The 14,565-nt window shown below is 41.7% G+C and overlaps 1 protein-coding gene across 1 annotated transcript in view; it reads right to left on the minus strand.

The window, feature by feature from the left end:
* Nucleotides 1-14,565, minus strand: part of PDE11A (phosphodiesterase 11A) — a 430,189-nt gene that overhangs the window by 65,778 nt on the left and 349,846 nt on the right. Inside the window, exons 14-15 of the mRNA XM_005900797.2 lie at nucleotides 7,688-7,778; nucleotides 4,076-4,176 (exon numbers count right to left, since the gene is read on the minus strand). Of these exons, the coding sequence (XP_005900859.1) occupies nucleotides 4,076-4,176; nucleotides 7,688-7,778 (192 nt within the window). The remainder of the gene's footprint in view (nucleotides 1-4,075; nucleotides 4,177-7,687; nucleotides 7,779-14,565) is intronic.

Consider the following 14,565-nt stretch of genomic DNA (forward strand, 5'->3'; position numbering starts at 1 on the left):
TTAGCAGGGGCTGTAGCATTAAGATAAGAGCAGAGTAATGAGCAAGCAAGTGCCACCAGCTTCCCTGACTGCATCCCTCAGAGATTCGTCACATCCCTAACAGGCCTTGATGAATGGACTCCTACTGTGGACATTTTTTCTCCCTTAGAAGTTACTTGGAAACTTGGCTTGGCAAAATGCTTCTCCTTTGAGAAAAATAATGTAAAATCCTGCAAGTGTCAGACATGGGAAATAAAAATATTAAAGATATACAGGTTTCCATAAGCAATCAATACAGGAGTATTAATTCAGAAAAAAAAGGAACATCATGATACTTAAGTCAAAATGAAGGCCCCAAAACATGCAAAATAAATAGTCTATAAAGCAAATGAGGTTGTAGATGCCACCATTTATGAGACACACAAGACATTTACAAGACAGATAAAGTAGGTACTATCATCTCCATTTTACACATGAAGAAAACAGGATCAGGGAGGTAAGTAATTTGATGACACACAGCTATCTAGTGGCAGAGCTGGGATTTGACTTTTAAAATTAATTAAAATGTATATTCATAACAGTAATACATACACATAGTTAAATGAAACAACACTAGAAAGCACACAATGAATAAAGCAGTGCTTTTCATTTTTCTGCTTTACTGTCCTTTGACTGTTTCTCAATGCTTTCGCCTGATTCTTAATTTGGCCATCATGCTTTTAATTTCCAAAAGCTCTTTCTTCTTCTACAGTTGCTCCTATTATTTTTTAAAGCACCCTGTTCTTATTTCATGGAGACAATGTTTTAGCTCTCTAAGGATATTAACAATAGCTTGGGGTTTTTGTTTTCTTCTCCCCGCTGTTTTCTCTGAATTCTGTTTATTTCCTGTTTTGGCCTCTGCTTTTCATATGGGTGCACATGCATGCTCAGTCGCTAAGTCATGTCCAATTCTTTGTGACACCATGAACTGTAGCCTGCCAGGCTCCTCTGTCCATGGAATTTTCCAGGCAAGAATACTGGAATGGGTTGCCATTTTCTCCTTCAGGGGCTCTTCCCAACCCAGGGAATGAACCCACGCCTCCTACATTGGCAGGCCAATTCTTTACCACTGTGCCACCTCAGAACTGTGCCCTGTTTCATACGGGAGGTTTTCCTAAAATGTTCTGTGGTCCTTGGTGTCTCTGTGTAATAGAATGACATTAAAAGGCTAAGCCGGAGCTGTATGTGCATGTCCCCCCCACACAGTGCATGCGTGTTATTCAGTGTTTATCTGAAATTCAAATTTAACTTCTTATACTTCCATTTGCTGAATCTGAGGAACCTGGGTATGTGGCTTATGGATTCTGGCCTCTGGTTGACTGGGCTGTGGGCTCGAGTTTTCAATCCATTTTACTTCATCCCCTCTTCTGACTTCTGCGTGAGTTCCATTCCCACCTTGAGCTTTTCTCAGTCCAGAGCACTTTCTTTCATCTCTCCAGAGGATAAACTTCTGGCCTTCTCCAGGGATAGAGGAGAGGGAGTTCTGGCTACATTGGCGGAGGACTTCGTGGGCTCTGAGTGTCCTGAAAACTGACTTTCTAGTAATCTCCTCATCTTAAGCTGTGAGCATCACATTCATTTTTTCATGGTGCTTTTTGTCTCTGAGCCCCAGGGGAGGCTCTGCGGGGCCTACAGCTCACTTCTCAGTCGTCCTGCTTTCCGGTCCACTCTGCCAGAACACCTGACCCTCATCAGTGGGCCTTCGTTTGCCACAAACATACTGACACCTCTTCTCAACTGTTGGTGTCCTCTCCCTTTCTCCTTATAGATTCGCGTTTGCTTTTAAATTTATCTGGTGCCATTTAAATGGTGTTTCAGAAGGGAGAAAATATAGACACATGGGCTCAGTATACCAGGTTTAACTAGAATGAGACTTAAATCCAGACCAAAATCATCCCAAAGCCTCTACTCTTTCCACTCGGCCATGTCATAACCCATTCACCAGAGACCAACAACAAATACCTGTGGCCCAGATTGTCAGTTGTCTACTCCAATCTCTCTCTTGCCTTTCTTTCTTAGTAATAGAACTCCTAGACTTTAGCATGGCATGCAATTACCCAACACAAAGCCTAACCTAGGGATGGCCAATGAAATGTAGGTGGAATCGTTACGTGAAGTTTCCAGAAAATGGTCTTAAGAAATAACTTGCATTACCTTTGGCTTCTTTCTTTTTCGTTCCTTTCTTCTTTCTGAGAGCTGGAAGGTGGACATTGTGCCTAAAACATGGGCAGCTACCTTGGGCTAAGGTGGAAACCAGGTGTTGAATGTGGCCACACAGAGAGATAAAGAAGCCTGGGTCCCTGATGACAATGGAGCTGCTCTACCAACTGCCGGTTGCTTATCTCCAGACTTTTTTGACGTGACAAAAGAAGTAAGCTACTGTGATTTTGGGTTTCCTGTCCCTTATAATTGAAGCTAACTCTCACTGACACCATGCCAAGCACAGTAAGATCTGAATGGAGTGACATAGGTTTCCTAGAAAAGGTGGCAGGAAATGGTTCAGCCAGATGGGGAAGTGGAGGAAGAGAGACACACTGGAGAGCAAGGGGCACTGCATAAGCTGTTTTCAAAGGGTAACATGCAGTTGACTAATAAAAAAAGACTTATTTTTTTTCTGAAAAACAAAACACAAAGAGTAACACTAGACCAGTCTAGCTGAAGTATAAATCACATAGGAGAGAAGTGAGAGGTAAGAAAGCAAAATGGTTGGGGGCAGATTATGGAGGGAGAACCTTGAAACACGAACCAAGGTTAGAGGTTGCTTTGAAGGTGATGAGGCCACTACAGCCTTTTGAGATGGGAGTTGGAGACTCGTCTAGAATGTGAGGGAGGGTTAGAATAAAGAGTTTTGGGGTCTTCTCTATGCCTCTATAGAATTAATGTAGAGTTGAGTCCAGGAGAGTGAGCAGAGAAAGAAGAACTGGAACTCATACATAGAAGCAAGGAGAAGAGAAAACTATAAGAGATCCAGAAAAGGAGAGAGGAAGGCAGGTGCATGCTGGGGAAAAAAAGAGAGTAGACACTGACAAGAAGTCAGTAAACCTGCGGATGTCTCAAAGAAGCTAGAAAATACCAGGAATTAGTAAAAGACGTTGAATCTGGGGACAAGAAAGTCTCTGCTGACCTCTGAAAGTACAATGCTGGCAGAATGTGAAGGTGGATACTGGTCTGCCAAGTGCCACCTAGGTGCTAGGAAAATAAAAGCAGTCATGTGCTCCATTTATTTTGGAAGGTAGGAAGTAAAAGAAAGGTAAGGCAAAAGGCAATGCAAGAGCATGTGGTCAGGTCAAAGAATTTCTGAAGGAAAAGAAGTTGTTTGGTCTTTAAGGTCAGAGAAAACTGTGCATATCAGTGAAGGAAGAGATGACCAGGCCACCAAAAGCAGTGGTTCCTGATGGAACAGGTTTCACAGGAAATGAGCAGGATGGAATCACCATCTAAGGTGGAAGCCTGAGCTTTGGGGGAAAGAAGGATGGCTTTTCTGAGAAAGAGAGCTAGAGGAGAGGTGAAGAATGAAGGCTTGGATTTCTTGTCATCCTTTCAGCAACACAAGTTTTTCATCATTATTAGCATCATCAATGCCATTAGAGATCTAACCACTCATGATAGTCTACAATAGAAATCTTAGGGACTTCCCTGATGGTCCAGGGGTTAAAACTCGACACTTCCGCTGCAAGGGGCACAGGTTCCATCCCTGACTGGGGAACTGGATTCCACCTAGCTCGTGGAGTGGCCACAAATAAAATAGCAACCTTAGCCAGTCTTTAAACTAAAAATGCCCATCACTTAGTTTTAGCCAGTAGTCCCAAACAAAGCTCATAAAACAGAAGGAAAAATATGTATCTTGTGATTGTAGTCCTGACTGTCTTGTTTCACAGACACCACACTGATGAGGTTCCTTTAGATGAGGAAAAACAACAACAACAGCAACTTTAGCTCGTTTACACATTGATACCAGTGTTAGAATAACAGGCAACCTCCAGTTTGGACCTGAAAGTTAATTACAGGATGAAACTTTTATATCCATTTGTCAAATAGATCAGATGCCAATACCTACTCAAAGTACAGCGTGAGGTCTGTTGCCAGGATTGACTGCTTCAAAAGCTGCATAAGGTCACTGTATTCCTTGGAGGACAAATTAGCAAAGATGTTGTGACCCTGGAACGAGAAAGTAAAAAAGCCACAGAAGACACCATTACATCCGAGCTTGGCAACTACATGTTTTTTCCACTTTTTTTTCAAAAACAGTCTAGAAACACGATGAAATAATTCTTTAAAAAGCTTAATGACACTCTGTGCAAATACAAACAGATTCCCTGGCAAACAGACCAAAGCCAGAAGCGCAATCATAATCATTGGCGAGGAGGACCACCAAGGGACACTTTATTACATCTAGTTTTGAAGAGAAAACTGGAAAGTGTTTGAACTCCTCTTACTAAGGCTATGCTTGTGCCAACAACTCGATTTCTTGTGGGATCATTGAGCAGAGAAATCGACACTTCTGGGAAACTTTCTGACCCCTGAATACATATTAGTCTCGCTAGTAAAGACTTAAGCTGGCATTTTGGAAGTACTTGCTATTGCAACAAATGACTCAAGGAAGAGAAGAAGCATTAGACCAGTGGTGCACAGGTGGCTCAAGTGGTAAAGAATCCACCTGCCAATGCGGGAGCCGCAGGAGACGTGGGTTCAGTCCCTGGGTTGGGAAGATGCCCGGGAGGAGGAAATGGCAACCCACTCCAGTATTCTTGCCCGGGAAATCCCATGGGCAGAGGAGCCTGGAGGGCTACAGTCCATAGCGCTGCAAAGAGTCAGTCACGACTGAGCATGCAAGCACACGATTGGGGGTGATTTGGACAATGGGCACTTCTGGCAGTGCCTAGAGACACTCTGATTGTCACGCTGATGGACGGCGCTACTGGTATCTATCGGGCAGAGGCCAAGGATGCTGCGATGCACCCAACAGCCCCCACAACGAAGACTTACTTGGCCCCAGTGACAATATTGATGAAGTTGAGAAATGGTGTGTTAGGTAAGATGAAGATACATCTGGATGAAGTGTGTGAAATAATTATAATACAGTAATTGCTGAGTAGCTAGAAAGTGTAAGATATTGCTCTTGGCACAGGAGGACTCTAAAGAGTGACTTTTGCATAGAACATCCTACAAATACACCTGTATCTCCATTCCTTTGAAAAGCACACTTTTTTTCCATCCAACTTTGTTTTAGCTACACTAGACAGCTCCATAGTGTTTTTAGTCAAGTGAAAAAGCCTTTCTGTTAAGTGACAGACACTTCACTTAATTTGCTTTGAAAGTCAGGACTTTTTATTTATCAGGTTTTCTTAGTATGAGATACCAACTCACCAACAGGTGGTCTGGAAACTGGACCAGTTTTAAACCGAGTATCAAGAACCAGAAGATGGTGCAAAAGAAAGGCAGTGAAGATTTCCTGGGAACATTTTCCAATGAGAGGTAAATTAATTCTTCTGGGGAACCAGAATATCAATTAATAAATTACTACATACCAGGCACCAGATGATCTCCTGCCCCCTTGAGTTTAATTTATCTCATTAGGTGAACCTATCACTCCTTAAAGACTAGAGTATATTGGTTCCACCTGGGGCCAGGTCCAATATTAATAATAATTTTCAAACAAACTCTTCTGGACCCTTAATTCAGCCATTAGGAAGAAGAGAAATAACTGAAGGAATGCCACATCATAATTCTACCCAGGTGTCTTTGCCTGGGCCTTGCCCCTGGGTCAGTCACAGGCTGGTGGTGTACTGGGGCCTGGGAAAAAATGGTTGGGGGCTCTGGAAAAATAGTCACCTAGGTCCAGCCACACATCTAAAATTTCTCAGGGAAAGAAACAGAGCTATTAGGAGCAAGTTATAGTAAACTCTACTGTGTGAAGACCAGGAGGAAGATGGTCTGAATCTGACAACGTTGATTATTTTGTGAGAGTGCGTTTTGCTACATTTAAAGGACATACAGTAACTAACACAGTTTATAGCTAACAGAGTGACAAAGCTAGCCAGATCATCTTTAATAATTATAAGTTAGTTTGTAATCAGTTTATGTTTATATGCAAACTGGCCTTCTATGGCACCCTGAAATACTACTATTTCTTGTTTAGGGAGGAGTGGTACTGAAGGGGGGGTGGGAAATGTGTAGGAAGAAAGATCTAGATCAACTGTCTTCAAGCCATCTAACCTCCCTATGCCTCTGCATCATTTGGAAAGTGGGGTGGTAATAACATCTGCATTTCTGCCTTTCTGATGGGCAGTACGGGGATGGGGAGAAGAGGGGGGCATCAACGCAAAGTCTGAACACACCAGTGCTTGTATCCATTACTGCTATTCTGCATTCCTCATAGAGAACCCTGGCACAAAGGGCAGCTGATGAATTTTGCTTGTATGAAGACAAATTCTGAGTTAGTGGGGCTCTGTGACACAAGCAAATGACCTTCTGAGAAAACTCGACCTCCTGTTTATAATCAGTTATTACAAAGGTGTGAATGTCTGGCCTCAGGGGTGTAAGCCCATCATATTACCAGCATAGAAAAGATAGTCTGATCCCAAGTTCCTCCCATTCCTATTCCCCTCTGCACACATCTAAAACATGACTTTCACAGAAGAATTCCAGAGCCACGGATGCTGGGACACTGGTTTCTGTCAGGGTTACTGAGAGCCAACCCTGATGTTTCATTCTCAACTGAAAATCCATCTCCCCCAACGGTTCTGCCTTCCGCAGCTGCAGGCAGGTTCCGGAGTGCTGACTCTCCTTTATGGGGTCGAAGAAGGCTTTCATGATATTGCAAAAGACATGCTTTCTCAAGATAGGCTGGAGGAAAAAAACCTCCATATTTAATGATGCTATTCCAGGGAAGCAGGGCCTTAATGATGATAATAATAATAATTAATGGCACAGCTAGAGAACTGACAAATAATGGGGAACAGATGATCCCTTCCTGGCCTCAAAAAAAAAAAAAAAAAAAAGTCTGTACGCCTGCAGAAAATTAAACAGATCCTTTCTTGGCAATTTCAAATTCAGATGCCTCAGCTAGAGTCAGTTAGCAGTTTTACTTTTTCTCTGTGGAGAGCTAAAAGTATAAAAGACCAACCACTTCTAGTGCCCGCAATGCCATACGAAGCAAAAGAAGGCATATGGCCCCCAGCTTGGGTCTCAAGTTTAGTTGCAGTTCTCACGTTCAAATTGTCCCACCAGCAATTTTAAGTTCTTTTATCTTTTTTATAGGTTTCTCAATTATGTAAATAATGTGTAACTTTCTCACCCCGTTTCTGATTCCCTCATCTTTTCAAATGGGTTTCGCAAAATGGAAATGCTGGGTCACTGACTTCTGGGGTCTGTTACTGGGCTTCTGTACCCTGAAGAAATGTAAAGCCATGTTCTGGTGACAAGCAGTGCACAGTCTGCTTTAAATGAATCTGAAAAGCCCCCTAACCAACAATAAAAACCCAAATGAATTAGCTCGGGAAGAAACTGAACAAGGTCCTTGGTCAGGCATCTGAAAGAATTTCTTAAAAGCCACAAAGAAGTCCGATAGTTCTGATTCTCTGTATTTCTTCTTGCAAAGAAAGAGAAGTAGGAAGCATAGTTTCACTGGTTTTCTTTCAAGGAGAGAAGCAGAATGGTGGGTTTTTACCTCGCTCTGAAGGATCATCACTGCATGGTTGAAATGGTGATGCTCTAAGGTGGCAGAGGTTCCATAGAGTTGGGCCAGGGCAGAGCCACTCCTGAAAGAGGACAGACACGTGAGTGACCATGGCCCTTCCACATCAACAATCTCCTCCACACCGGCTCTTTGGATCACACTGCTTCTCCTGTTTTTACAAAGGACCATGGGCAGATACATTCTCAGGTAACCACTTGTGGGGTTCACAAATCTATAAAGTAAACCTTTTGGGAACCTGCTGTGTGTTAGGCTAGACACAGTGGGTGATACCACCATGAAAAAGACATAGTCCATGCTGCCAAGAAATGTACAAACTAGTAGGGAGATGCGATGTGGTCCTAAGGGAAAAGAATGGACAGACCACACAATATAAAAGCCGTAGGAAGTGTTTCAGTTCAGTCAAAGAGCTCTCGGTGTTCTGAGGACGAGAGACATGATTCCTGGCTCTGGGGGTCAGGGTAGGCTTCATGAGCTAAATCTTATAACGTTTCTGAGTATCCAGGATGAATGTCATATACTAAATGTATCTGCTATTCCATGGGAAAGACCTTGCGAATACTATGTAGAACCCATTTAATCTACTTTACATGTAAGGTTGACAAACTTCAACCACGGTTTTCCAACCTATGGTCACACTGTGATATATCAGTGTCCAACTCCAGAAAGTTCTCTGGACTTGAAGTCAGAACTCAGCTCTCAGTAACAGCTTTGGGTCATTACTTGGTTGTTTGAGAATCAGTTTCTTTGTCTCTAAAATTATGATAATACTCTCTACCTTACCTGCTATTCATGAGACTACAATAAAATATTTCTAAGTGCCCATCATAGTGCCAAGCATGTAAGTAGGTTGTAGTCTATACTACTTAAAACACATAGATATTTCCATTTAAAACAAATAAAATGTTAATTAATACTTGAAAGATTCTTTTGAATTATCTGTAAGTTTTAATCAGGGGGTATTATTTCTTTCAATCTTGCCCTAACCTATATCATTTAATAAGTGACAATTTGTTAGGCTAATCTTAGCAGTACGTGATTAATATTTAATGTTAGTTACTATTTTTCTAACATATGGTTCATTTTTATGAAAACGCATTTTCCAAAATGCACACTGTATTGTGCCTTAGTTGTATTTGTCATGGCAAATCTAGGATGGAAATCTAGGATGAAAATCCAAATGCCTGGATGTATTTAAAATGCCTGGATGGAGTAGGTGTTTAAAAAATATTAGCCACTTGGCTAATAAGGTTGTAGTGATATGTCTAGAGATTATAGTTCAAACTGAAGGTTGATAGTAATGTGTGTTAACATATTTTAAAATAATATTATTAATAATAATAGCTCTATGAGTAAGTACCTATCATGCACTAGGCAATATGTTAACACCTCAACATATTAATTCATCTGTTACTGACAACAACCATGAAACAGTTATTATTTTCTCATTTTACAGATAAGAAAACCAAGGCTCAGAGAAGGTATGTTACTTTTCCAAGGTCACAGAGCGAGTAAGTACCAGTTCTAGATTGGCACCCAAATTCTGAAGTTTTCCTGATTACATAATGAGAAAGAGAATTTTAACTTCCATATTTCTTATATTCTAGTCTCCATTTTTGTCAAGCTGGTTGTCATCAAACCTTCTTTGAGAGAAGGTTTCAAATTTGATTCAGAATTCTCCTGTTACAGCTGCTAACTACAGACTCAGATTTCTGCAATTGGTTTCTATCAACCAGCCACATGCCCCAGTTATTGGTGTGAATCCTAAGAGAATCACTGGTGTAAAAGTGGGGTCAAGATGTAAAATAGCATCTCCTCCTTTATCACGTTGGTTTAGCAGACCTCACAAAGTTAAATCAGCTAGACGATCACAAATCATTAACTATTTCCTTTTTTCAGGATGAGTGGGAAGTTTGTGTCCTTTACCCTGGGAACAACTGGTGGCTCCTATGCTGCCCTCTGCTCTCCCCACATCCATGTGGCCTCTGAACTGTTATGTTTCATCAGGAGGACTCAGTGCTTGTGCAAATGCATCTGAAGGTCCACGGTTTAAGAGTCTTCATCCTTACAAAGGAACATCCTCTTTGTTCCTTTTAGTAATTCCATCTTACATGTTCCACACACTCACACAATACTGAGCTAATTACAGGTATGCAGATTTTGCAACAGAAGCAGACTAATGATGCTTTCATTCCTTCACCTAACAAGGACTGAGGACTATCATGATGCAAGGCTGTGAGTGTGTGGGATATGGAGATAAAGAATGGCTCTTACCCTCAGGAAGCTCTCAGTCCCTATAACTGCACAGGAGACTTTCTCTGTCCACACTTTCATTAACAATGCTCACCTTTCTGCAAGCAAGGTGCCATCTTAGTATTCACAGAATGGACCATGATACTAACTCCACTTTGAGTTTTCTTTAGAATAAAATCATTTAAACAAGAATGCTTCCATTTCCATATGGTTGCTTCAGTTACACTGTTAGGTTTGGTCTCTGTCAGATTTTCTGAGACTACAGGACACCCTGGTGCTCTCTCTCTCAGGCCGAGGCTCACTGAGAATGCTGCCTGCACCTGCCATTACCCACACACATGTTATGAATCTCCTAGCACTGCAAGAGTGAAGTCCATGGTCAGGAAACTTGATAAAAGTGGCAAATCATTGAACTGTTAGGATAAACTTTATCAGAAAGTATTAGACAGAATACGAGTTGTTTGGGATGTAAAATGGCATTATGGGCAGAAGTAAAAAGGGTCTCAGAGTTAAATACATTTGGGAAATGCTGGGTTTAAGAAGTTAAACTGTTTAGATACTGTAGGATTTATCTGTGGCATCAGTGTGTGAACATATGTACTGTGATTCTGCAGGAAAGGAACATACTATGCCGTATTAACCGAACTTACTTGATCATTAAAACATTTTTTACAAGACGACATGCATTTCATGTAATGTACTCTGTGTAAAGGGCATACTGACACTTTTTCATGTAAAATGTGGAAAAAACCTTCCAATCAATCACATATGGAAAAAAAAATGACTTTAATACCACACCTCATTTTAATTGTCTGTGGTAAGTATATCCATCATATCAGTGGCTCTGGGGCACACAGACTATAATTGTAAAAATATTACACATACATGGAGGGTGTGTGGAGACATGCGGAGAGGAGAGGAGAGAAGAGACTCCAGATCTTTTACACACAGGAAGATTTATACCTGTGATTATTTATGATGCTCATTATTGATTAGGTCATCCTAACATACTAAAGTTTTTCATTTGGGGGCAGGCAGCACACTGAGGAGAGGCTTATATAAAAGGAAAGTCAATGTGAAAATGGCTCTCCCCACCCAGGCATTCAGCACTTTGCACAGCCACCAAAAGTAAGCATGCAAAAGGAAATTTCATAACTATGAGCTATGGACCCTCATAACTTCCCTGGACATGCATATTCTTTGAAAGAGAGACTTAATGGAAGTGTGCTGCCATGGCTTACAGGAAACTTTCAGAAGGAAAACTACCGAAGGTAATTAGGAAATTGAGAATTGTTGGGAGGTGGGGAGGAATGGGATTAGGCTGTCACGGCAGATTAATGTGCCCCTGTATTTCACTTCTGGGACCTGGCCGAAAGCGACAACATGGGTTTTCATTCCCAAGAAATGAGTATAAGAGATTATGCTAGAAATGAATAGAGGAAGTCTCCTAGGAGAATATACTACAAAGCTGCTTGGTACTGATATTTAATCATCAGGGGCAGCTGTAATAGGGAGGGCAATGAGTGGGAAACACTGTCCCTGGAGAAAATAGGAGCGAGGTGTTAACAGCAGTTTCAAAGCGCCATGGGATCGCTGCCCTTTCTACCTATTGATCATGCACTGCACACACTCCAATACTTTAAAATTAAGAATAAAATATGAAAATGCGAAGGTTCACTTATCAGAAAGGCTAAGAGAATAAATCACACTGTGCTGTGACTAAAATCACAACTTTTTATTGTAGAGGCATTTTGCATTTTATATAGTAATTTGTCCCTTGCTAAATGTCTCCTGTTTCTTTATAGCCTTATATATGAAAAAAAGAAAAGGTAGCATATGCTTTGTCACATAATAATTGGTGCATTTAAATCCCATTTCCAAATCACTTAAAAGGCTGGCATTAGAAGGTAAATACTTTAAGGAAAGGGACTATTTGTTACACTTCTTTATTTCCCCCACAACGCCTCGCGCAGTGCCTCGCATCTAGAAAGCACTCAATTGATGGGGAATGAATAAGGAAATAAGGATATAGGTTTCTTCTGAGGGATTTTCCTAAACAATGGCCAACTTGCTGAGTAAATCTTATCCTAATCAGTAAAATGGTAGTTCCTCCACCATGATGTCAAAGGGTCTCTTTTCAGCATTTATTGAGGAAAACTTTAACTGAGGTGGAGTGGTGGTGGCATCTGGTATTCTAAGCTCAAGTGAGACTCTGTAAGGGAGGGGCAGGGCTGATGGACATCCCATGGGCTGGTAAACTGCATAAGAGGCCAACCATTGTGAGGAAACAGCTCAGACCATCTTGGAATGCATAGTTTTGATCATGCGGTGTAAGGATGCAAAAAATTTTTTTGAATTCTAATATCAGAGATATCATAGCTATCTCATATGTATGGAAACTGTTCAGTATTACCCAAATCACTTGAGATTTGGGGACCTCAGTTTCCAATTTTTAAAAATTAAGGCATATGAAAAAAATTTTGAAAATTAAGGAATATGACTACTGAGATCTAGTTGAGTTCTACAATTTTTACAGCTCCACGTCTTGATTTTCTGGATATCAAAATGCATCTTAGTTTTCCAGAGCTCACATATATCACAAGCCAGCCAATAAACTGGAAGTTCAAAAGCCTAAAATAAATACCACAAAGTCATGAAAGAGGGTGGGATAAAGTGGTTAAAAAACGGCCTTGGAGTCAGATAGCCCAGGTCCAAACACTACTTTGCCGCCTTCTGGATGGGTGAATTTGGGCAAGTCACTTACTTTCCTGAGGCCCAGTTCCCTCTGTAAGATGGAGACAAAAATATCTAGCTACAGGGATATTAGTTGAGCACTTGAGATAGTAAACAACAAATAACCGCAATTCTTCTCATTGTCTCAAGGACCACTCACAGCAAAGAATGGAAATGAATTAGAACCACTTTTACTAAAAAAAAATGTTGATTAAATACAACTAGGACCTCTGAGCAAGCCCCATTGTTACACACATGGCTGGATTTCCTGGAAGTAGGAGCAGACACGGAAAACCAGGGATCTCTGTCTTCCTCTAGAATTGTACAGTATCTTCTCTGCTCCTCTCTGAATACTGACTTTCTTCTCTCTGCGGATTTGCTCTCTTGCTTCTCTTATCCACTCGGGATTTGTTCATCACCGGTTTCCCCAAATGCAGCCTCAGTGTCCAGGTCTGCATGGACCTGCAGCTTGGACCTCAACAGCTAACTGAGTCCATATCATGGTAATCCAGGACCAGACTCCTGGGAGATAAGATATGATTAGCTGGGTTTGATTTGGTGTGTAGTCTTGGTCCAATGAGGTCAACTAACAAGAAAGCCTGGCTCTCTTGGTGTGATACGCAGGCTCTCTCCAGGGTGGAGGCTGTTGCTATTTAAGTACATACATTGCACACTTGACTCTTTTTAAAAGAACCTACAAGCTGCTCACTATTGCTTTATAGACACAATTCTTTATGTGTAAGTGGCAGAATGGTAGGGTGCTCCAGGAAGACGCAGTGACGATAATGCCATCGGCCTGAGAGAGGGGTATCCTAAAATACTCATAATAACAAAACGCAGGCCAGGAACTCAAACACAAGGAACTGTCAGACCCTATAATCAAAGTGTATACAGTTTACACCTCAGCAGGCCCCAGGGACGCTATTGTCATTAGTACAACATCAAATCAATGTCTGTAAAAACTGTGTTCTATAATAATCCGTAAAAGATTGCACTTGTGTAAGAAGTCAGGAAGCTTTACTGAAAAGCAATATTAAAGTAGTTAAAACCTCATCCATTCATGCATTTATCATTCATTCACTCAGCAAACATTCCTTGTGGGTTTACCATGCTCTTGGTGCTTGTACACATCATAGGTACTGAAGAAGAAGGGGAGACACACCATTAATCAGCAACTAATGTGGTGGGAGATGTGCAATTCTAAAGCATAGCCAGGGCATGATATAGACACAGAAGACTGATGCAGCGAAGGTCATCAGGGATAGAATCTGGGGGGTGGGGGTGGAGCTTTCAGAGGAGGCTGGGGGAAAGAAGAGGAAGAGCATTCTGGGCTGCAGAAACAGCAGACCAGGAGCAAAGGAAAGGGAACTAGCTGGACCCCATCGAGTACTTTAAGTAGCCCCTTGTGTCTGAACCTGGATGCATAGGTCGGGGCGGGGTGGCAGGTGTGAGTGCTGCGCTGGAGAAATGGGCAAGAGCCTGATTGAAAAGGGCAATAGGGGCTAAACTAAGGAATTTGAACATTATCCTGAGAGTCACAAGAGGCCAGTGAGCGTCTTTTAAGTAGGGGAACAATCCGATGACATTTGTGAATTAAAAAGAGTATTTTGGAGTGCCAAGGTGGGGAAGACTGGAGGAGAAGAGTTGGGCTGTTGGTTGTAGGAATCCTGGAGGGATGCAGAGAAGCAGTGGTTACTATAAGAATGCAGAGATGTCAACTCTGAGGGAATCTGAGTGGCTTGTGCACTTCTGGTGGTGCCATTCATGGGGATGAAGAATAAGAGGAAAAGGATTGGTGTAGAGAGAAAGACTGGGGTTGTGGTGATGATGGGACTTCAGATAGGAGGAGCTCCTCAAGCAGCTGG

The sequence above is a fragment of the Bos mutus genome, chromosome 2 (assembly GCF_027580195.1).
Source record: "Bos mutus isolate GX-2022 chromosome 2, NWIPB_WYAK_1.1, whole genome shotgun sequence".
NCBI lineage: Eukaryota > Metazoa > Chordata > Mammalia > Artiodactyla > Bovidae > Bos > Bos mutus.